Source organism: Apium graveolens, chromosome 2, assembly GCF_009905375.1.
Source record: "Apium graveolens cultivar Ventura chromosome 2, ASM990537v1, whole genome shotgun sequence".
NCBI lineage: Eukaryota > Viridiplantae > Streptophyta > Magnoliopsida > Apiales > Apiaceae > Apium > Apium graveolens.
In genome coordinates this window covers 320,954,528-320,979,048 of record NC_133648.1, presented here as the reverse complement: position 1 = coordinate 320,979,048, position 24,521 = coordinate 320,954,528, and the positions used below count along the sequence as shown (strand labels likewise).

The window sequence follows — 24,521 nt, the reverse complement described above, 5'->3', positions numbered from 1 at the left end:
TTGCAAACAAAAGTTCTCTGCGTGAAATTGCTATTTTTTGAAGTTCTGTGCCAAACTATCAATATCCGCCAAAAGGACATAAAATGTATTATTCAGTATTGTATTTACGATCTTGCAAGATTGTCATTAAGGAGGAAAAAAAACCTAACAACGATGCTGGAACTTCATTCCTCTGATGTTGTTTCTTTGCTGTAACTTCGCCAGGAATGATCATAATACCAGGATCAAAGATAGCCTCACTACAACGATACGGCTGATTGACTTGTTTAGATCCTGCGACTGAAACTAGGGTCTCCCTGTACCTCTGGAGAAGCTAAAGCTATATAAGAAATTTAATTTATAAAAACTAGCCAGTTTTTAGTCTGTTGCAGGCTTGCAAATAGAAGCTATATAAGAAATTTAATTCCATATGTTGCTAGAAAATTAATCCAAAATGTTCCTTAGTTGTAGAGATAGAGGTTTACATTATCTTGGTTTCGCGGAGCAAGGATCTATATCATTGATTGCGACAAGAGTAAGAATAATGTATATTTCAACACAAATACTGCATAATATGTTCTATATATGGGTAGATTCTCCTGCTGCTGATTAATCTTCTCACAATTATTTTCTTTTATTATGATTTTTTTCTATTTTCTTCTTTACTATAAATATCGGGCTTATCCAGAAAGAGGAAGTCAACAACTTCAACTAACAAACTCAAATTATATGGCTCTACTAGAAAGCTCATTGCAGTCACATCTGATATATGTGGTAGCTATCTGATTAATATTTGTAGCTACAGAACAAAAATACAGCTAGACTATAATTTTAGCCCAACAAATTTGAAATAAGATAACTCTAAGTATGCAATATACATATTTGTGGTGCTTGACATTAATTAGTCAATATTTAGTACCTGAAATGGAAGTAATTCTCCTCCTTACAATCTCCCTTCCTCTTCTTTTTCTTTTAAAATGTATAACTTACTATGGATCAAAGTTGCATCGACGTCCACCAGGTCCGTGTGGCCTCCCATTGATCGGAAACATGCACCAGTTTGACAGCTCAAACACTCACCTCTACTTATTCCAACTTTCACAGAAGTATGGACCTCTCGTTTACTTGCAGCTCGGCTCAGTTCCAATTCTAGTTGTCTCCTCAGCAAGCGCGGCCAAAGAAGTTTTTAAGTACCATGACCGCTGTTTTTCAAGTAGGCCAGCTTTAGTTGGCATGCAGAAGCTTTCTTACAATGGCCTGGACCTTGCCTTTTCACCTTATAATGAGTACTGGAGAAACATGAGAAAATTATGTACCATTCATCTTTTTAGTTCCAAAAGGTCTCAGTCTTTCCGTCCCCTTCGTGAAGAAGAAGTTTCTCAAATGGTTAAAAGGATACGTGATAAAGCTGGTACTTCTGCTGATTCCAATATTGTAAATTTGAGCAAAACTATCATGACTGTGGCAAGCTCAATTATCTTTCGAATCGCTTTTGGTAGAAGATACAATGATGAAGAAGATGATACCTGGGATAATAATGGAATGAGTAGTAGATTTCATTGGCTACTGACTGAAACTCAGGCCAATTTAGCAAGTTTCTACCTGACAGATTATTTCCCTCTAGTGGGCTACTTGTTTGATAGACTCAGTGGGGCTCGGGCTCGGTTGGATAAGAGTTTCAATAAATTAGACGAGTTCTATCAACAACTTATCAATGAACATATGCAAGCATCCACTGTATCCACCCAAGATTGTAGCATTCTGGACATCTTACTTCAGATGAAAATCGATTCATCAGAGTTCACGTTTGATCACATCAAAGCAATACTGATGGTAATAACATTTTCGAATTGAGACAGATGTGTGTTACAGTTGAGCATTTCCAATATAAATACAATTTTCACATGCAATATCCGAAAATACTTTAGTTTGGATGAGATTAATTTATTTCAGTTAAAGACCACAATTTTGTGCTAACATGTTGTTTTACCTATAAGCCAGAATGTGATAGTTGGAGGGGGAGACACAAGTGCAGCAGCTGCGGTATGGGCCATGACTTTCTTAATCAAGAACCCTGCAACAATGAATAAGGCGCAACAAGAGGTTAGAGAGATAACTGGCAAGAAGGGATTTGTTGATGAAACCGACTTGCAAAAGCTTGTTTATCTTAAAGCGATTGTGAAGGAGTCACTGAGATTGCACCCACCAGCTCCTCTTCTTGTGGCTCGAGAAACCATTGAAAAATGTGTGATAAGTGGCTATGAAATAGAAGCTAAAACACGTGTATACATAAACGCTTATGCTATTGGAAGGGATCCTGAATCTTGGGAAAATCCTGACGAGGCTTTACCTGAAAGATTCATAAATAGTAGCATTGATTTCAGAGGACAGGATTTTGAGCTGTTACCTTTCGGAGGAGGACGGAGAATGTGTCCGGGAATATCAATGGGAGTGGCTATGACGGAGTTAATGCTAGCTAATCTTCTCTACTCTTTTAATTGGGAATTGCCTCCTGGTATGAAATTGGCAGACATAGACATGGCTGCGCTGCCTGGTATAACAATGCAGAAGAAGAATGATCTTTGTCTTGTACCAAAAATATTCGATTAAGTACTACATGCATGTTTAGGGGCTGGATCATACAATTAGTACTGGTGTTTTATAATAAAGTATCACAAGCATAGTTAATATGTTCTGAACTCTTATAGTCCAATAAATAGCAGGAGGCATTTAAAAATGGCTCTACTTGTAAAAATTATAGCAGAAATACTGTTACTGCTACACGTTTGGTTTAACAATACAAGGGATTCTTCCCAAGGATGCTCAGAAACTGTACAGCAAGAGGTTGAAATACCCGCTAGCCCAAGACATAGTAACTTGATGAGCTTATGTTCGTGAATCTGATAGGTTCTCTCTTGTTTATGATTTCGAGCCAACTGGTTAGAATTTCCACAAATTTCCTGTAAGAATCTCGGGTTGTAGTCTGTTTCCTATCTTTTTAAAGTTCCTGGGAAGTGAAACTTTATGCAGGTATGGTAACTTCCTAGGTGATTCTAGTTCCTTTATTATCGACAATCTAACAAGTATATCACAAATAAATTCATGAGAAGTTCAGATTCCTGGATAAACGACTGCATATCAAACGACCTCTAACAAAATAGAGTAACAAATAGATAACAGATATGCAAAACAACTCAATGTTCAAAGCACAGAAGCTAAGGAGACATAAAGGCTAACATGTACAAGCTATCATGTTATCATATACATAATTCAGCAATATCATTAACTTTAATTTGCAATATCCGCAAAAAGGACATAAAATCTATTATTCAGTATTGTATTTACGATCTTGCAAGATTGTCATTAAGGAGGAAAAAAAACCTAACAACGATGCTGGAACTTCATTCCTCTGATGTTGTTTCTTTGCTGTAACTTCGCCAGGAATGATCATAATACCAGGATCAAAGATAGCCTCACTACAACGATACGGCTGATTGACTTGTTTAGATCCTGCGACTGAAACTAGGGTCTCCCTGTACCTGAAAACTTCAAGTGTTTTATAAGTAAGCCATACATTTCCCGCCTCATTCTTGTAGGCCTGGTACCAAAAAAGATCTCTATGTTCAGATAGTAATTAGAAATCGCCATGGTTAAAATAACCATTACCAAACACTACCGGCAGATCTACATGATCTATACTTAGCATTAGAGTCCATGATGCCTCGATACCACCACCACCACCGAGGCACGCCTCATCATTTAATGTCCACAAGTAAATTTTATTTTGTTTTCGTTTACAGATAACTTAAGCAATAGAATCCTTGAAGTCGGTTATGTGATCACTAAGAAAACAGTTAGTGCTAATAAGGGAGCTTAACGTTACAGATGAAAACCTTCTTGTTCAAATCGAAAGCTACCATACCATTTTTCCCTATGCCACTGATACATTACTGGGAAATGCAAGTGTACGTGCTATTACAATTCTTGATTATGAAAGACAATAGATCAAACACTTAAACTACACAACTTTTCTAAAGCTTACTGTATAAAACTCCATTAAAGTACCGATCAATCAAGCTTACAAGATCTTACTCTCATCTCTACCTTCTAGCTACACTATCTCTATTCATTCATCTATATTTTCTATCAAGCAAGCTCAGAAATGTTGCAATACAGGTCTTATATGTCTGTCGCACAAGACCAGACTTCTAACAAACTTTACTTTACAACTAACTTTTCTAGTGAAAATGCAAGTTTAGCCCTTGTTTGACTTCAGCTTTGACTGCAGAGTTGACTTCAGATGGATAGTCAACATCCCCCCTCAAACTTGGCTGACCATCAGACATGCCAAATTTGTTCAGTAAAGACTTGAACTGTGTCGATGGCAGAATTTTTGTGAAGACAGCAGCGAGTTGCAAGGTAGTTGGAACATAAGCAAAGTACACAAGATTAAGATTCACCACAAAATTATTGGAATTCAAAAATAACTCACATTGTAGCAATAAAACTTTTGATAGTTTGCTTAAGCTTTTGGCCTATTGGGCATTATACTTTTACCCACATTGAAGAACATAATCCCAGTGGGTTAAATGTAAGGGTTTTAGAGTTTCAAGTAAGTTTAAAACCCATTTTTTGTTTGCATTTGTTTCTTGATTTATGATGCATTTATCCTCAATCTTTGTTGCAATTTTTAGAAATATTATAGACATCTTAAGGGGCAAAGCCGTTCAAAAGCAAGAAAAATTGTTGAAGATCACATCAAGGTGACAATCAAAAGGATGTTGAATGAGCTTAAAAAAGAGTTGACAGAAAAGCAAAAGAAGAGGGCGTTTCAAAAGAATCTTTAAAGCCACCTTATTGGTCCGTTCCTTTTTGAAAGAATCTTTTAAAGTATTGGGAGACAAATGAAGGGCACTTACATAGGTCGTCGGTTGGATTCGCTCACCGACAACAAGTTGAAAGATTGCATAGTGCCGGTGCTCGGTCATTTAACAAAGTGCGAGAGGTTATGACATTTTTTTCAAACACGCACACCCGCACACACACACATACACATTTATTTCATTTAATAATGTCAACTAAGTACGTGCTAATATAAGTTGTTTAATATTTTGAAAGGTAATGACAAACAAAAATAAGAAGAAACCGACGAGACTTGAGGTTTGGGATAAGTGCATATGAGAGTTGGATCCGATCTTGAAAATCCCGTCTACACTACTTCGGCTGCCATACATATTACGGTAATGTAATTTTTTTAAGTCTACATGTGCATTCTCATTTTTATTTTAAATAGAATTAAGTGTGCATTCTCATTTTTATTTTTATTTTTATAGATTTAATTGTTCCAATGAAACTTGAAAATTGTGTAGGAACGATATGCCGCTATTCTTGAGCGTATGCCCGTGGAGGTGACACAAACGGGTGATAGAGATGAGCCATGTGATTGGTGGATGGAAGCATTGGGGGTCCCCGAAGGTAAAAAGCTGAAGAAAAATTATGTTGTTGGATTCCCCAATGCTCGAGCCACCGATCTTTTGCCTACATTAGTTATGCGCTACCGAGATTCCACCTGGAATGAAGCCGGCTCATCCTCATCCGCTCCTAGACAACGTGAAGCCATCCCCGACAATGTCTATCTTGCCATTGTGAGAAACGTGCTTACAGAGATTCATGCTAATCCAAGTCGGTTTGCTTGCCAACTATCCGATGAGGAGATAACCACATTTGCTCGTACTGCTCTTGAGGTCTTGGATCCATCCTCCGTTCCAAGTCAAAGATTGCAATGGAATAACCTAATTGGTGGTGAGATTGTAAACATTGTTGAGAGTTTAGTTGAAGACATCGTCCAGAAAACCAAAGCTCGTATTGCTGAGGTATAAACTAATTCGTGTTGTTTAATTATTTGTTCTCATTTGCAAATAATTTGTTTCCTCTTTATAATTAGTTTATACTTGTGCATATAGGAAAAAATTCGGTGTGCTTTGGAAGGTGACAAGAATTATACATCCGAGGACGAGGTGACGGATGATGAGGACGTTGATGATGTCGGTGGGAATGGCGGGCAGGAAGATGAAGACGGTGAATCATCTGAAGTTTCTTTGTCGGATTAGTTAAATTTATCATTTATGGGATGATTATAATTTAAAAATTTGTCGTTTATGGGATGATGCTTTATTTGTAGTGTGATACATTGTCGTGTTGGTTTTAAGGCTACTTTGCGGTTTGATGCTTTGGTTATCAGAGTTAGTATTTTGTTTGAATGGATAGAATGGATATATTATCGTTATGACATTATATAGTAGTGTTTGTGAATGATTTGATGTATTGATTGTGTTGAATTGTATTATAGCGGTTCTCTATTAATTGTGTTGAATTGAATTGATGTTCTATTGATTTGGATTGATTTGAATTGGTTTGGTATGGGACTGCAGAAAACCTGCAATTTTTTTTAAAAAAATTTAGCCTCAAAACCGACCGACTTAAGACATAACCGACCATTTTTTACCATAACAATTCCCAGAAAACCGACAGTTTAAACACATAACCGACCATCTTCTTAAAAGGGTGGTCGGTTATCTGGTGGTTGGTTATATGCAGTTAAACTAGCTTCTGAAATAAAACCGACCATTGTGCACATTTTGACCACGGTCGATTATGAGTTTCAGTCAACATCTAAAAAAGAAGACATAACCGACCACTTGTGGTAGGTTTCGCTTTGATGACATGGCATCACATGTGCACGCGTGGTGACACGGGTACAAAGTGACCCCACATATTTGTTCAGGACAAAGACACATAACCGACCAAAAATCTGGTCGGTTATGATGGTTAAACCCGACCATATATCATAACCGACCAGTCTTAAACCGAACACTACGCTTCGTCGGTTTTAAGGCTTTAACCGACCGTTTTTGCTTAAAACCGTCCATTTATGTTGGTCGTTTTTGTCTAGTTTTCCTGTAGTGACATCTAGTCACATGTTAATTTTAAAATTTTGTTTCAAAATTTCGTATACAAGTAATCAGTTAGGTTGTATTAAATTTAATTTAAATATCAAATATCAAAATAAAATTCCTAGAATTTCAGTTCTAGAATAGAAATTTCATAATTTTCTTAGATATGATATATATCTTGTTTATAATAAGAAATATTAAAAAATGTATTTGTTTCTAAAAATAAGCGAAAATAATTTATTTAAGATATAAAATCGGTTAATAATAAAAATCATTTTATGTATAAATACATTGTAATTATATAAACTTTAAACTACTTCTATTATTTCTAAGCAACTGTAACAGCCCACACTTCCGGACAATTAAATCTAAATTAAAAAAAATATAATTTACTACTAAAAAGTTTGACCATTATTACAAAAAAGCAGCTAACGAAAGTTCAGAAATTAATTTACTCCAGTTCTAAGTTTTTGAAATAATAAGACCATTCTAGTGGGCTTTGCTCTTGTCGTGACCCAATACTTTGTGGTCCAACAATATTATATAGCCCATAGTCGACCTCAGCCCAAATACGGTCAAATCGTGACAGGAAGACCTGTTAATAGAGATTCTGTTGCGGCTTCCAGTGAAGTCACTACTTCGATTTAGGACAGTCTCAAAAACTTGGTTGTCTCTTTTAACAAGTCCTAGTTTCGTCAAATTTCACATCCGTCGTGCAATCATAAGTAATGCAGGAGACGATAAAACTCTTATAGTAAACCTTTACACAACATATGAGGACGTCTCATTTGCACTCCTCCGCCCTGGTTCTGGTCAACTTGTGGCAGATCTAGAATTTCCCTATACTAAACACAAGTTTTTATGCATGCCATGTTCTCTTGTGGTAGGTTGTGATCAGAGGTGGCCAACTGTGCGAGTTCGAACCGCCGCCCGGGACCGGCTCGTAATAAAACCCGAATTTATTCGGTCGGGTTCAGGCCGGTTCAGAATCGCACAAATCGTTAAATTTCACAAGCCTGTTACGAATAGAGTTTCAGAAAACCGGGACAAGACCCGACATGGACCGCACAAGACCCGCAGGACCGCACGAACCCGTGAACCCGCACAGGACCGCACGAGCTCGCACAGCCCGCGAGTCGAGTGCACGCGCCAACAGGCTGTTCTCCCTTTTCCCGTCGTCTTCTAACGGTAACATCTGCAGTCAAGCTCCGACACTCTTCCAACGTTCCTCTCCGGTCCTCTCCAACGTTCTTCTCCCAACAACATCTATTCATCCCCTGCTATAAATACATACATATACGAATAAATACATACCCTGCTCTGTTCTTACTCTGCTCTCTTACTCTATTTCTGAATCTAATTCTCTTTGTTCTTACTCTGCTCTCGACTCCACAATTACAATTACACTACGCAAGCACCCGAAATTAATAATTTTTCTTACCCCTCTATTTTCATATTGCTTTTATATTCACACATCAAAGAACTCATCACTCACACTGTTACTCGAATTTATATCCCCATAACCCCGGCTTCACACTCACACATCAATCAAATTTATCAAAAAAAATGGAACAAGGAAAAGGGAGTTCTTCTTCTCAAGATTCAACCCCGGCTTCAATGTTACCATCTCGACCCGGATCCACTTTTAATACCGAAGAAGGTATTTAAATTTTTAAATATTTTGTTATTTTAGTAGTTTTACTAATTTAATTTATTTTAGTAATTTGTTTTGTAATTTATATTAATTTTAGTAATTTTAAAAAAATTAGTAATCCGTTAGATTCTATTTCTTTAAATTTGTTTTGTAAATTCATTTTATAATTCATGTTAACTAATTATATTTCGTTATATTAATTTGTTATGTTAATTTGATTCGTTTTATATTAATTTCTTATATCTATTTGATTCATTTTGTGAATTCGTTTTGAAAATTTGTTTAGTAAATTTGTTTTATAAATTCCTGTTAACTAATTTTATTTCGTTTTGTAACTAATTTGGACAGGTGCTACGAGTTCCAGACAATCATCACATGTGTGGACATATTTTTCGAAAGAACCCTTGTCGGATAATCCGAATAGATTTAAAGTTCATTGTTTGATTTGTGTACAAAATGATCGACCACAACCACCATTTAATTATGCTCGAGGGACCGGGACCGGCACGGGAACACTAAGTCGGCACTCGGAGAATATTCATTCTATTACGAAGGCGAGTCACGAAAGTAGACAAGTACGAAGAGGACCACAACAAACACAACTCGGTGGTTTTATGACATCAACGGGAGGTGGAGGTATGCCTTTTTCCTATAGTAGAGATAGAATGATAGAAAGTTTTGCTACTTTTGTTACACTAGACGAGTTACCATTTTCTCACAGTGAGAGTGATAATTTAGAATACATGATGAGAACTACGATAAATTCGGCATTTAGAAAATTTTCTAGGAACACACTAAAACGACACACAATAACACAATATCATTGCGCTAGAGCACAATTAATTAAATTTTTTCGAGAATTTGATGGTATGGTTTCGTTAACTAGTGATTGTTGGAGTTCGAGTCAAGATAAGCCTTATATATGTGTTACGGTTCATTAGATTGGTGTCGATTACTTGTTACAAAAATGAATTATTGCATTTGATGTTATGGACGAATCACACATCGGTTATACTATTATGTCTAGAATTTTAGATACAATTAAGGTATTTAATTTGTTGAACAAGGTATTCACAATTTTCTTAGATAATGCTGCTAATAATAACAAATGCATTAATTATATTAGGACCGAAATTCCTTTAATTTTAGATGGGGTATTTTTACACATTAGATATAGTGCTCACAAAATTAACTTAACGGTCCAAAAAGGAATTTCACAAATAACTAATTTATTAGAACATATTAGGAAGTTAATTAAGTATCTACGTTTGGCGGGTAAATATAGGTCTAGGAACAAGAAATTGTTTAAAGAAAATGGACTAAGGCCGAAAAAATGGGATACGATTGTTCTACAGGATGGAGTTCGACTTATAAATTAATTGTTGAAGCAATTAAATATAAACCCGTTACCACATTATATAACGACGATCCAATTCACCAATATGAAGGAGAAATTATTACCGAGCATGATTGGGAATTACCATCTACTGTACGTGACATACTTTACTGTTTTGCGCATGCTACTAAAGTTTTTTCTTATGTTTATGAACCAAATGTACATCATTGTATCATTGAATGTGTTAGTATTGTTACTACTTTAAAGGAATACGAAGAACATGATAATTTTAGTGATGTTATTAAGGATATGAAATTAAATGGATCGAATACTTTACTGAATTTCCTTATATTTATGGTATTGCATGTCTTCTTGATCCTGATGTTAAGAAGGAATGTTTAGAAAATATGTTAGAACATTATTATGCAGTGTTAAGAATTTCATATGATCATGTTTTATACGTAAATAATTGTTTAAATTTGTTGTTTCGTCTTATAGATATGTATGCTCCAAAAAATCAAAGTACTATACCATCTAAAAGTAGTAGTACTTCTAGTAGGTTTAGTAGTACTATTTCATCTATACTAACCAAAAAACAAAAATGTAGAATTTCCACTTCATTTCCCGTACCTTCTTCTGCCACTAGTATGATTAACGAATTTTTTTCATATAGTTATGAGTTAAATGATGATTTGATATACTAACATGGTGGAAGAATCATGAGTTACAATTTCCGGTTTAGCAAAAATTGTAAAGGATATTTTAGTTGTCCCGGCTTCTACAATTGCGTCCGAGTCCGCTTTAGTGCAGGTAGAAGAGTGTTAGACGAGAAGAAATCGAGTCTTGTGCCAGACGTGGTAAAAAATTTAGTTTGAAAAAAAGATTGGGATCAAGCCGAAAATGACAACAAGGAAAAAAAGACTCCGTTGATGAAAACGAACCATGGAAGATAATGGATACTTCATCCGAATCGGGAATCTCAACTAGCGAACAACAAGTCTAGAACAAATAGTTAATGTAATTTTTATTAATATTTTTTTGTTTACTTAATTTGTAATTTTTTAATGTTTTGATGCGGTTTGTTCCGTTTTTTTTAGAGAGGAGTTCTCTTACATCATTTGTAATCTTTTTTAATAATAAAATTTATACGAGGTGCCGTCCACTTTCACCAAAAAAATCAAAATAATAAAATTAATCAAGTGCCTCATTTCAGAATTAATAAAATTTATACTATTTTAACCAAATAAGAAAATTATAAAATATATTATTTAACATAATTATGGCTACATAAACCCAATTAAAAAAAACGAACTAATTATTACTATTCCAGCTAGTCTCCTGATCTAGTCTATTACTACTTAATTATTGTTATACAATTATTGCTATATATATGGTCTAGATATGTGAAGTACTCCTAGTCTACTACTAGACTAGTCTCCTTCACTCCGGTACTACTTTACAAACTAATTTCAGAATTAATAAATTTGGGTCTCGGGAGTAATACTTTACTCCAGTATCCATATTTCTAGTATATAATCCGTATGCAGTCCGGTCCGAACCGCATGAATCACACATATGGCCCCCTCATATCTGCCATTATATACATGTTTTCCTTGCACCAAATGCTCCACGTATATATCACATGCAGTACAACCTTAACAAAGGAAAATTTGACTAGAAAAGTGTGTTGAATAGTTGTCAGAATTTGATTTGTCAAAGGATTTATCATCTACAAATGTAGGCATGTGCACCACAACAACAAATGCAGGTTACCTTCTATGTTGCGACGACAGTGCGTGCCCTACAAGTACGACTCTACATATTTGTCTGTGGTCACTACTCTACCTGATTCGGGTTCTTGGTTGGTGGGATGTACATAATTACGCTTTGTGTTAATCATTTTTTTACAGTTTTGTTTTTAAAATATCTGATTCAATTCTTTGCATTTTAAAATTTATTAAAAACAGTCAGTTTCACTACTTTCCCACTTTTTTATCCATTTTCACACTACTTTTATTCCATTATCTCTCTTTTATACATTAAAAATCAATAAATCTCACCACTTCACTCACTTTTCTTTATTTCTTTCACTATTTTATATATATTTCACACATATTTCTTAACCTCTGTGCACAAACCAAACATAAAGAATTGGTCGGGACGGAGGAAGTATTTTTTTAGTTTGATCTGAATCAATGTTTCAGAAATCGTTATGCGTGCCAGGGCGGTGAGGGTACCTTCGAGAGATTAATCGGCAAGTCGGAGATTAATCGGAACATTAATCGAAAAAATATAAATATTATTTTTAATTTTTATAATTATATAATGATCAATATGTCAAATATTTGTTTGAAAAAAGAAATTAGAATGGTTTTAAACAATATCTAATATTTGACATTTGTTATGTACTAATTATTGAGTTTACAATATTAACTATATTTTAATTCACACTTTTAAACTAATTATAATATATCATTTTTATATTTTAAGTGAGAAAATAAATATATTAGATTACTTGTTACTTCTTACCAATATTTTATATTAGAAATTGACATGATATTGTGTGAAATTATGAAATTAATGATTTAAAATTATAAAAAACATTAAAAAAATGTTTTTTAATTATTTTCCGCCTAGACCGCCTATGACCGTTTTTTGACCGCCTAACCCGCTTAATCCCGATTTTGACCCAATTTTTAAAAAAACGCCTAAATTACCGCCTAAATCCGAGTCGGGGCGTTTTAAATTTAAATTTTAGTCATTAAAATTGTTACAATCTGACTCACTGTGGCTCAACCGACCACAGTGCCATCAAGTAAAAATTGACAATTATTAACAAAATGTAAAATTATTGCCCCTAAGACAAGCTCACCGCATGCAGTTGCAACTTATACCAACACAAAAACACATTTTCTTTTGTTTTGTTTTTCTATTATCTTTAGATTCATTTTTTCACTATAAAAGGCCAAGCTTTGCATAGGCAAAAGACAGACAACTCAAACTAACACACAAACACAGATTCAATACTTACTTAAGCAAGAATGGAACTACTTCTTGTTTTCATCATAATCACTCTACTCCTATTTTTGCTTCTCAAATGTACAAAATACCAGGGCATCAAGAAGTCGAAAATCCGCCCACCAGGTCCCCGTGGCCTCCCGTTAATCGGAAACATGCACCAGTTTGACACTGCAAACACTCACCTCTACTTATTCCAACTTTCACGAAAATATGGCCCTCTCCTTTCGTTGCAGCTCGGCTCGGTTCGGACTCTAGTCATTTCCTCGGCAACCGTTGCCAAAGAAGCTTTTAAGAACCATGATACTTGTTTTTCAAGTAGGCCAGCTTTAGTTGGCACACAGAAGCTTTCTTACAAAGGCCTGGACCTTGCGTTCGCTCCGTATAGCGATTACTGGAGAAACATGAGAAAATTATGTACTCATCATCTCTTTAGTTCTAAAAGGTCTCAGTCATTTTATTTCATTCGTGAAGACGAAGTTTCAAGAATGGTGACATCAATACGTAATCGAGCTGCAGCTACTTCTGATTATAATGTCGTAAATATGACCAAAACTGTTATGACTGTGGCAAGCTCAATTATTTACAGAACTGCGTTTGGAAAAAGATATAACGATGATGGTAAAGATGATGCAGGATATAATAATAAAATGAGTCAAGAAATTCACTGGCTACTTGCTGAAACTCAGGCCAGTTTCGCCAGTTTCTTTGCCAAGGATTATTTTCCTCGAGTGGGTAGTTTTATCGATAGCCTTTGTGGCTCATGGACTCGGTTGGAGAAGAGTTTCAATGGGTTAGATGGTTTTTATCAGAAACTTATTGATGAACATCTTCATGCATCCGCTATATCGACTCAAGAGTGCAGCATGCTGGACATCTTACTTCAGATGAAATCGGATTCAACTGACTTCACATACGATCACATCAAAGCGATATTAATGGTACGTAATCAGGTTTTTCAGTGTCAATGTTTAAATGTTTGCATTTGACCATTAATTAAATAAAAACGTTTCATGCATGCAATTTGATGTAACTTTAGTCTTAAGAGCAGTGTTCTAAAAATCCCCGATTTTAAAAAAAATCTCCGATTAATCCCCTACAAAATATCCGACCGATTTGAATTTTGAAATCCGATTTATTTTTACCAATTTTTCTTTATTGCAGTATATATATAATTATTTATTAAAATTAAAATACTATATTAATATTAATATGAATAATTATAGAAATTATGATATAATAAATATATATTTGATAATAAATAAGTAATATAATCATAATAATATATTAAATATAATTTAATATTATAATACATCCGATTTTTTCCCCGATTAATCCTCGATTTTCAATTAATCCTAAATCGGTAACTCAACCGATCTTCCCCGATTCCCGAATTTTACAACACTGCTTAAGAGGGGTTCCTTGTCAATTTGTAGGTTGTTTCATTTATAACTTCTTGAACCCCTGGTTCGGCCAAAATTCATTTTTTACCTACTGCACTTTGCATCCCCTTACTTGACGCGATAAATTGCACCATTTTCGTTAATTTTGTTAAAATTTTCAGGGGTATTTTAGGAAATGAAAATATTAAATTTTTTCAGATCTTTATTTAAGGTTTTTAACCCTCTAAATAATACATTTTGAAAAAAATTTAAAGAACGGAAGTTGTAGAGAATAAAAAGATTTTTTCGAAATAAAAAGGTTCAAAATTAAAATTTTTTTTATAATTGTTTTTAATAAATTCATTAAGTAAAGATTTTATTTAATTTTGGCTTCGTAAAATTTTTGATAATTTTGAATGTTATTATTTTGAAAAGATTTTTTCGTTATCTACCATTTTAGTTCTTTAAATTTTTTCAAATAACTCTATAATTAACCATTCTTTTTTAGGGAAAAGGATATCAATTTTGTGCTAAAAAACTTCTATCTCTACTGTGTGCACAGGATTTCATAGTTGCAGCATCAGATACAAGTGCAGCAGCAGTGGTTTGGGCCATGACTTTGTAAGTGAAGAATCCGAGACCAATGAAGAAAGTGCAACAAGAGGTACGAGAGTTAATAGGAAAGAAAGGATTCGTAGACGAGACCGACACCCAAAAGCTTGTTTACCTTAAAGCGGTAGTGAAGGAGGCAATGAGATTGCACCCACCTGCTCCACTTCTTGTGCGAGATACGAACAAAAAATGTGTCGTAAGTGGGTATGAGATTGAAGCTAAAACACTTGTGTATGTAAACACATATGCCCTAGGAAGGGATCCTGAATTCTGGGAAAATCCTGACGAGTTCTTACCAGAAAGATTCATGAATAGTAGCATTGATGTTAAGGGACAGGATTTTGAGCTCTTACCTTTCGGAGCAGGACGGAGAATGTGTCCAGGAATGTCAATGGGCATGGCTATGACGGAGCTAGTGCTAGCTAATCTACTCTACCCTTTTGACTGGGAATTGCCTCCCGGTGACAAAATCGCAGACATTGATATGGATACCCTGCCTGGTTTAACAGCGCATAAGAAGAATCATCTTTGTCTTGTACCAATAACTAAGAATTAAGTATGGAATGTAAAAATCGTGCATGCATCAGTATATAGGTGATCTTGTGAAAACAATTAATATCAATATAGAGCATACAGTACTATAATATAGAGCGGTGATATTCCACATGAATTATAAAGCTTGGTATGGACAAGTTAAGATAAAGAAACTGTGCATGTAACCTGAAGATTTTCAACATGAGTATGTAATGTTAACCTAAAGTTTTATGCCTCCTTAATTTAACTTAGTTTTGGGATTCCAGGCCCCCGAGTTTGGGAAAGGGGCACCCCTACTTGTTCTCGTTGTTAAACACCAACAAATCTTCCATTGGGCGGCGCTAACTTCTTAACTCTGGTATGATCCATTAGTAACTTCTTAACTCTTATAGTGGTTCTTAAATTTATTAATAGCTTCTTCTCTTTACTCATTTTTAAGAGATTGTTTATCACTTTTAAATAATCATATATAATATTTTCGTAAAAATAATATTTTTCTCTCTTTACTATCTTTTGTACCGGGTGAATTCAACTTCTTTTTAATAATAAAAAATTTAATTAAGAAATCATATAAAAAGTATTATTGAAAAAAGCACACAGACTTATTAGAAATCAATATTATATATTATATTTTGGGTAAGACATTCTTAGCTCATATAGAGATGTACAAACCCATTGGGTCAGACTTTATCCGGGCTTTAAAAACCCGATTTTTTAAAAATGGATTGAGACATACTTTTTTAAAAATTGGGTCGGTCCGGGTTGGGCCGGTCCGGGCATCCTAAGAAATATAAGGCCCGTTTTAGGCTTGCGGGCCGAGCCAGGCTTTATCCGGGCTTTTTATTTATAAATTAAAAAAATATTTTAATATTTTATAACTCGAATTATGAGTAGTTTAAATACTGGAGATAATAATATCTTGATATATCAGATAGAGTAGTTTAGACACTGAAATAAATAATTATTTTTTTTAATATAATATATAAATAATCATATATACCTTTATTGTTTCTAATATTATAATATAATATTTTAAAAATCATAAAAAGCATTGTATATTTTCAAATTTTATATAAAAATATCGTTTTTTTAACTGGGCTTTTCAAAAAGTCCGAGATTTTATCCAGGCCGAACCGGGCTTTTATCCAGGTCTTTTTCGTTCCGGGTTTTTATCCGGGCTTTTCGGATTTCGCGCCGGGCTGAATTTTCGAGAAAAAGGAGGTCCATTTAACGTCCGCAGGCCGGGCCGAACAAAGCCAGGTTTTTTTCCGAATCAGATTTTTCGGACTTTTTACGGATCGGATCTAATTTCGGGTTTCGAATTTTTTAACATCTCTAAACTCATATATCAAATAATCGGACCACTTGCAACACCTATTCAATTTTAGAATTAACTTTAGCAACAACTTACTTGGTGTCTGTCGACATCTAACAAACAATTTGTCATGTATATCATGATCTGTTACATTTAGGTTCATTGAAAAAAAGGTAATACCACTATTTGGGAAAATATAATATATTCTTTTTTTTGACAAATTATTTATTCTTAATTTACCTGTATGCTTTGGAATCACTAATTTGAACATTAAAAGATTCGCAAACTTTAGAATCCTTTTTTTTTTGTGAAAAATAGGATCCTAAAACTTTAATAAGCCTACTATAATTTTAATTCACATTTAAGTTTTTTATTCACATAGAATAAATTTCTCTACTTATTGACCCTATTAATGAGCCATATATTTAGGAGGAACTAATCTTTAATTGATACTTTAATTTTCCAACCTTTTACGAGTAAGGCAATAGCCTTTTATTTATAAGGAGTTCTTAACGGGATTCCTTTACAAAATGGGTTTACAATCTATCTCTATGGACCTTATTACCCATTCTATCTCTATGTGCCTTATTACATATTTTATAACTTCTTTCCAACATTTGTCCCGAACCAACGATTTGCAATATCTTTTAGATTTGCTGCTTTATTCTTGAATCGGTACATGCACACAATATAAACAAAATTAAAAATGAGATAAATAGGTATCTGAGTAATTTTTGGTTTTCTTACTTTGATTTCTAAATAAAATATTTTTATTTATTTAATAATTATATATATTATTTATATTATTTTTTTATTTTTATTATATATTTCTTTTTTCTTTTTTAATAAAGTAACACGGGTGGTTCCGTTTGTTTCCGTTATGTTTTTAGTATAAAGTGTATTATGTATATTATTTGTCTCTTGAATTCCTCATTGCCTCTTCGTCTTCTCCCCGCCTAGAACAAAAGGAGATAGTGTCGTAGTATTTGAAGAGTGCCCCTCTCCTTCCCGCATTTCACCTGTAAATTTTACTTTGTTTATTTCTTTTTGTTATAAGTCTCTTCTTTGTTTATATATTCTCTCTAGTAGTAGTGTGTTAAGTTACATTCATGGATAACTAAAGTTCTTCCTCATCTCAAACACCCTCTACTCGTAACTCAGGAAAACGTCCCCTCCTAGAAGAGGGGGATGAAGAGTCTGCCTTGAACTTAGATAATTTAGAAATCCCCAATTTAAATTTTTGTACCTCGTTTGACTTTATGAACGAGGAAGACTTTTTCTTGGATGTCAAGGGTGTACCGAAGACTCCCCCCCATGAGCCCTCTTACCGTGACATTTAGGGAAAAAGTTCTTCGGGATAGTTTAGAGTTATGTCGAATTGATTTTCCACGCGGTAGTAGCCTCGATTACATCAGTCATTATTCTAATCATAAACTAGATGTGGCAAAGTTAGGTTCTTGGGTAGATTTAAAAAATGGGTATAGGTTTAGGGTTCCGGGGGCCGACGATCTGGTGTGGGTAATGCCGGAGTTTGGTATGCACGACATTCCTTTACTCATGTTTGAGTACGGCCTTCGACTACCTCTGCACCATTTTCACCTTGCAATGTATGAAGCCCTAGATTGTGGTATCGCATAGTTGTCCCCTAATTCAGTCGCCCAGATAAGTGGATTTATAGCGTTGTGTAACGAACGAAATCGAATCCCTTCAATCAAGTTGTTTTTTTCTATATATTGTGTCCGTTATTACAATGGGCAAGTGTATTTCGACACTCGAAAGAACCGTTCTAGGATAGTTAGTGTTAAATCTTCAAATTCTGGTTACCATCCTAAGTAGATCTATGTCGCTGGAAAGGATCTCGAGCTTCTGAGGCATTGTCGTAAAGTAACTCAGTCAACGGTTGAATATCTAAATAATTTAGAAACATTTGAAGCTACGTACCTCGATGAGTTTCAGGGGTCGAGGCCCATTTTTACTCATAATGATTTGAAAGACCCTCAGTTTCTCGAAGAACACTGCCGTAAGGATTTAAATTTTGTAACGTTATTAATAATATATATAGCTTCCTTTTTAATTTTAATTAATTTGTTTTTTTAGTTTAGTTTCTCTTTTTTTTAACAGATTTTTTTGTCTTTTTTATTTTCCTTTCAGTTTCAGGAAAGTCGTTAAAGAAGCTGTTGGAGAGTGGGTTTTCAAAGGAAATGGATAAGGCCATTATGATGCTCGTGCAGAAATCGGCTTCTGGGGTCGTGGACAAGCTAAGGGTTGTAGAGAAGCCATCATCGCAATCAGTGTCCATCGAGCTATTGGATGAGTTTGGGAACCGTGTTGAAGGAGGTTCATAGAGGATTGTCAGTAATACCTCTCGTAAAAGGTCGAGGGTTGAGGTTATAACGACCCGTATATTTTATTTATTATTTAAATGTATAATTATGAAATAAATAATTAAATAAAATATTTGTGTGAGTTTAGTCAGTGGGTTGTTACTCTGTCACTATGTGTATGTGATTACTAGTGTATGAAATTGAAGTGCGTGGTTAATTAATGAATTATATGATTTTGTGTCGTTGTTAAAAGTGGTATTATTGCAGTTTTATTTCCATAAATATTTGGATTGTCTCTAAAATTGTTTTTATGACTTTATAATTTCAATAATTATTTTTAGGACTTTATCAAATTGAGAAATCAATATTTTATTAATTATTTATTTTTAAATGATTTTCTGAGTGTGTTTAATAGTAAAATCCTTATTTAATTAGGGAAATCTTCAAAAATTATGAAATTTATATTTTAATAAGTTCGTATTATTCTGAGAATTTTAAAATTATTTTGGGAATTTTCGGAGTTAGTTTCACCCGCGCGTCGATTCGTTTAATTGATAAAAGCGGGTATAAATTGCATTTTAGAAATTATTTAAAAATTTCAAAATTTATGTTTTTGTGAACTTCAGGATATTTCTAGCATTTTAAGACTATTTTCGTGATTTTCTGAATTTATTTTAAGTTCAGCTCGGTTCGTTAATTGTAAAATGCTGGTATCAATCGCGTTTCAATATTTATCTAAAAATAACAAAATTCATATTTTATTAACTTGGGAATATTTATATAATTTTAAAACTAGTCTGGTAATTTTTTTTGGGTTTTATTTACCCGCACCAAGGTTCGCTAAATCGTAAATTTCGGATAGAAACTAGGCTTGCAGGCAGTGAAAAGAATACGTGCATAATTCCTATTAATTCACTGTAAACGTGGCAGTTCCTCCTTGTTGTCGCTGCTACGTGTTGGCTGAAAAAAAAAGTAAAATAAAATAAAAATAAACCCCCCAACTTCCCTGTTAATCTCTTTAACCTCACCTCTCTCAACCTTAATCTCTCTAATTTAATCTCTCTCTGTCAATCTCTCTGCTCTCCTCTCAGTCTCTTTCTTCCCTCTCTCTCTCTCCTTTTCATTTTCCTCCCTCTCCGCCTGTTGTTCTTGCGGTTTTTGGCCGCCGCCTTTGTTTCTCCTGTGGGTTCCCGTTTGGCTGTATATATATATACACATATATGGTTGTGTATATGTGTGTACAGTGTGAGTGTGTGGGTGTGTCTGTGTGCGTTTCAGTTGTGTTTGTGTGTGTGACGCTGTGCGTGTGTGTGTGCAGTGTTGTGTGGTGGCGCGTGTGCGCGTGTTGTGCCCTATATGTGAGTTTTGCTCGGTTGCCTTGGTTTTGCTATTCTGTTGGACAATCCTTTTATTTATTTAATTATTTAATTGCCTCCTGCAGATAAATTATTTGAGTGAACGTTTGTGAAATAATATATATATTTTGTGTGGGGTAATATTTTATTAATCGATGAAATTTACGTAGGATGCCCGGTATTTATGGGAACCCGTAAATTTTGTCGCCGTCGGCGATGAGCTTCGGCGAGCCGACGGTGGACGGTGATGACGTTGTTCTGAGTCCTACAAATTAATAAATAAAATACGAATAATAATAATAATTAATTGATTTAAATCGGTGGTTGAGAATTGTGAAATTTAGATTGTGTGATTTGTTGGATTATGATTGGTTTGGACTGAATTGATGGGTTATGATTTGACGTCGAGTTGTTCGACGGGTAGGCCGATAAACAGAGGAAGTGCTGCCCGAATTTTCGGAAATTAAATTCAGAAATTCGGGACATACCCTGTAATTATCGGAACGTCGAACGAGTATAAATAAGTATATACATATATTTTGTGCGAAACTTGATTGTACGATGTGATGAACTATTTTGCCAAATCGATAATCCTGATTTCGTAAAATTTCGAGTATACGTATTTTCTGGAAACAAACATCAAACCGATTTCTCGAGAACATGAACCCTGACTGTTGGATGTGTTATTGTATTGTAATAATGTATATAATTATGAGTCGGGTTTGAATATCGTTGGGTAGATTTAGTGTCGAGAATATGTCAAGCGTACCTAGACGTCTAACGTAGGGTATTTCGGCTCTGTAGGTTCTAGTCGAAGGACTCCGGAATTGATATCGAATTAAGATAATCTAGTGATTAGTCGGCAAGTGCCTCGAGGTTCCCAAACAAAGAACCCTGAGAGTCCTGGATACTGTATGGATATAGATTGCTACGAAGCAGGGATGTCTTCTAGTGAGACAGTAATTTTTCCATGAGAGCCTAAACGTTCAAGTCTATCAAAATCAGTAGTGATAGTCGTAAAGCTCTGCAAGGCAAGTACCCTGAACTAATTTTTTACAGTTCGGTATAGATGAATAATTGTTTATTTAAAAGATGTACTGGAATAGAACGTTTTAAGTTACGTATTCCCCGTATTTAAATATGTTTTGTTAACTGAGGTTTTGGGGGAAAAGTAACTTCTGAAAATGCCTATCTCTAGATTATGATTAAAATTAAAAAGAGATTTTAGAATGTGTGCTGTAATGGTTTAAAAAGAGATAGGTGTAAATGGTTTTGGAAACTGGATAAAAATAAATCAGATATTGGATGGTCAGTTGGCGTAAGAGGTCCGTTATTAGGTAACGGCCCAGCATGGTTGCGTAAGAGGCTAAGTCGGATGTACGCACTGGTAGGCCGCTTAGTTCAGCATGACAGAGACTTAGCTAGTCTCTGAGTTCCGGAACGAAATTTGTGGTGGGATAGACTGATCAGCTGTCCCTTGAATTTATCCTCTTTTATATATCTGATAAAGGTTTAATGGTTCCCGGAACGGAACAAATGGTTTATAGTCCTCGTAACAGGACAGGTAATTTATGGGTTCAGCAATGGACAGTAGTTTTGAGAAGGAAATAACATGCTAAAATTTAACTCTGGTATTTTTACACAGCACACTACAGATGATGTGATTTTATAAAGCATGCTAGTTTTGATATCCAGTTTATACCTGTTTTACTTGCTTTCTAGCAAGTTATGAATTCTGTTCCTATAACTATTTTATCATGAATCATTTTGCTTGTTATTCATATAGTAGTACTGCTGAGCAATTGATTTCACACCCTTGCGGAATTGTTTATATATGTATTGCAGATGCCTAGGAGTTTCTTCCGCAATAGTCAGGGCAGGGTTCCAGTTTCTTCCGTGTCAGGCTCCTCTGAGGTAGTTGTGTTGGACCAAAGATGGTCTATTGAGTTGCTGTATTAAGTTAGTTGCGTCAGGATGGTTTGTTGTAAGTCAGTTTTGTAATATTTGTAACATAAATCATACTTAAACCTGGAAAAGGTCTTAGTAAAGGGGTCGTGATTATGTATAATTAATGGTTTGGATTATATTATGTTAATTATTATTGTTGTTGGTGACATCAACTCCTGACCCCGGGGTTGAGGCCGTCACAGAGGTTCCTCCGTCGCCTTGTTCTACGGGAAAAAAGATTGTGGAAGGTGTCCCTGGGAATGGTGTGAACAAAACTCTCAGCTTGATTGGTAATCAAGGTATAAAGCGTCCTATAGTCGACGCCACTGCCAACAAGGAAGTTAACCATGTTGAGATCCGCCCCTCCGAGCGTTAGACTGGTGGTTCAACAGTGCCCTTCCGAGCTTTTCGTGTTTTCAACTTGCCTCAAGACTCAAGTGTTTTTGAAAAAAGGACGAAAAGTGAGCTCGTGGATCGCTGCTTAGGACGTGCTGGACGGGTACCATTCTTCTTTTTCCTCTTTTTGTTATTATTATTATTATTATGTTTGTTTTTGTTTTTGTTTTTATACTGTTGTGTTTGTTTGGTGTTAGTTTTTGTCTGATGTTACACATTTCCTGGAGAACTATAAAGCTGATGAAGATTCGAGCCCACCTTCGAAGATCGAGGAGGATTGTGAGACCCTGAGAGGAGAGAAGAAGAAGATGGTCGCTGAGCTGGGGGTTATGAAAAGGATCGAATCACGGAGCTGTCCAAAGCCAACTCTAGTTATCGTATGAAGGTATGAGTTCATTTCTTTCCCTCTTATATCTCCCCTATGTATTTATTTATATATTATTGTAAAAACAATTATTTGTATAGTGGGTTGATATGATTTGCTTTGATAATTTACTTAGGTAAGTGAGCTTGAAGTTGCTAATGGAAATCTTGAGAAGGGGATGGAAGAGGCTGGATTGAAAGTGAAGGAGTTGGAGAAATCCCTGTCGGATAAACAAAAGGGAAAAAAGGACTTGGAGGACGAGTTCTCGAGCTTCCGTGAAAAATATCAAGCTTTGGAGAAGGAAAATGTCTCCCTTCAGATAGAAGTGGATAAAGGGGTCGAGGATATTGCTAAAGCCCTCGGGGATGGCTATGGACGCTGCTATACGAGGATGCAATCCGCGGGTCTCGATGTGTCTGGGCATAGTTTTGAAAACTACCTCCGGGACTATGCAGCTTCTAACAAAGGGCCAGAGCAAGTGGATGATGAGCCCAACAACCCGTGAAGGCGAGGAATGCCTCGTGGTTTTGTGGAACCTTGATTTATGGATTTTATGCATTTTGATTTGACTTGGTTTAAGACGTTGGTTAGTTTATTTTGATAAGACTATATCTGAACTTGCGAAGTATTATCAATCAGTTTTAGCAACTTTTCTCTAATTTCATTTTACTCTTTATTTCCTTTTCGCTATTGTTCATTTATGCCGTGAATTGTTTATGTGCCTTCTATGTTTAAAGTAGGCAACATCTTGTTCACCCTTGATAGTTTCATGTCATCGGATCTATATGAATTAGATATCATAAGAATTGAAAATTTATTGTCCACTTGTGACTTATCAATACTATGAACATTGTTTTAACTAATATTATGGTGCTTTTTTATTTTTCTCCGTTCTCTTATTTGGTAACAAAGTGTTATATAATAGGAATTTTTTTCTATAGAACTTTGAAATTGTATTTCATCTGATGTTCCATATTTTCCTTGCATGAGTTTATTATAGAATATTCACAAAAATTGAAGTAGTAGGAAATGAACTTTTTATTAATAATTTAATGGAATTTTAACGGGGATCTCATATCGACCCCTTTTCGTTAAAACAATTTCATAGGCGGAAAAAAGAAGCGTTCATTCCTAATTTTCGTAACAAATCACTGATAAAACTTCTTTAGATGGATGTCATTCCAAGTGTTTTTAACTGGAGTTCCGTCGAGCTGTGCCAGTCGGTAAGTCCCCGGTGCCACGATGTCGGTCACTTGATAAGGGCCCTCCCACGGGGCTTTGAACTTCCCTGTTATAGTGGGTTGTGATGCTGCTGACTCTCGAAGTACTAGGTCTCCAATAAGAAAATTGTT

The 24,521-nt window shown here is 35.0% G+C and overlaps 1 protein-coding gene and 1 pseudogene across 1 annotated transcript; both read left to right on the top strand.

Moving 5' to 3' along the window:
- The first annotated feature begins 834 nt into the window (after positions 1–834).
- LOC141709089 (6,7,8-trihydroxycoumarin synthase-like) lies at positions 835–2,799 on the top strand. Its single transcript, XM_074512989.1, has 2 exons — positions 835–1,812; positions 1,981–2,799. The coding sequence occupies exons 1-2, from the start codon at positions 847–849 to the stop codon at positions 2,587–2,589; spliced, it is 1,575 nt and encodes a 524-aa protein (XP_074369090.1). The 5' UTR covers positions 835–846; the 3' UTR covers positions 2,590–2,799.
- Positions 2,800–12,931: 10,132 nt separating this feature from the next.
- Positions 12,932–15,688, top strand: LOC141706463 (cytochrome P450 71A9-like; annotated as a pseudogene).
- Positions 15,689–24,521: the final 8,833 nt, after the last annotated feature.

Bases quoted from the DNA above. Each gene is read 5' to 3' on its own strand.
- LOC141709089 (XM_074512989.1), top strand. From the start codon at position 847: ATGCAATATACATATTTGTGGTGCTTGACATTAATTAGTCAATATTTA. The intron at 1,813-1,980 runs GTAATAACATTT...CCTATAAGCCAG, and splicing joins ACATCAAAGCAATACTGATG to AATGTGATAGTTGGAGGGGG.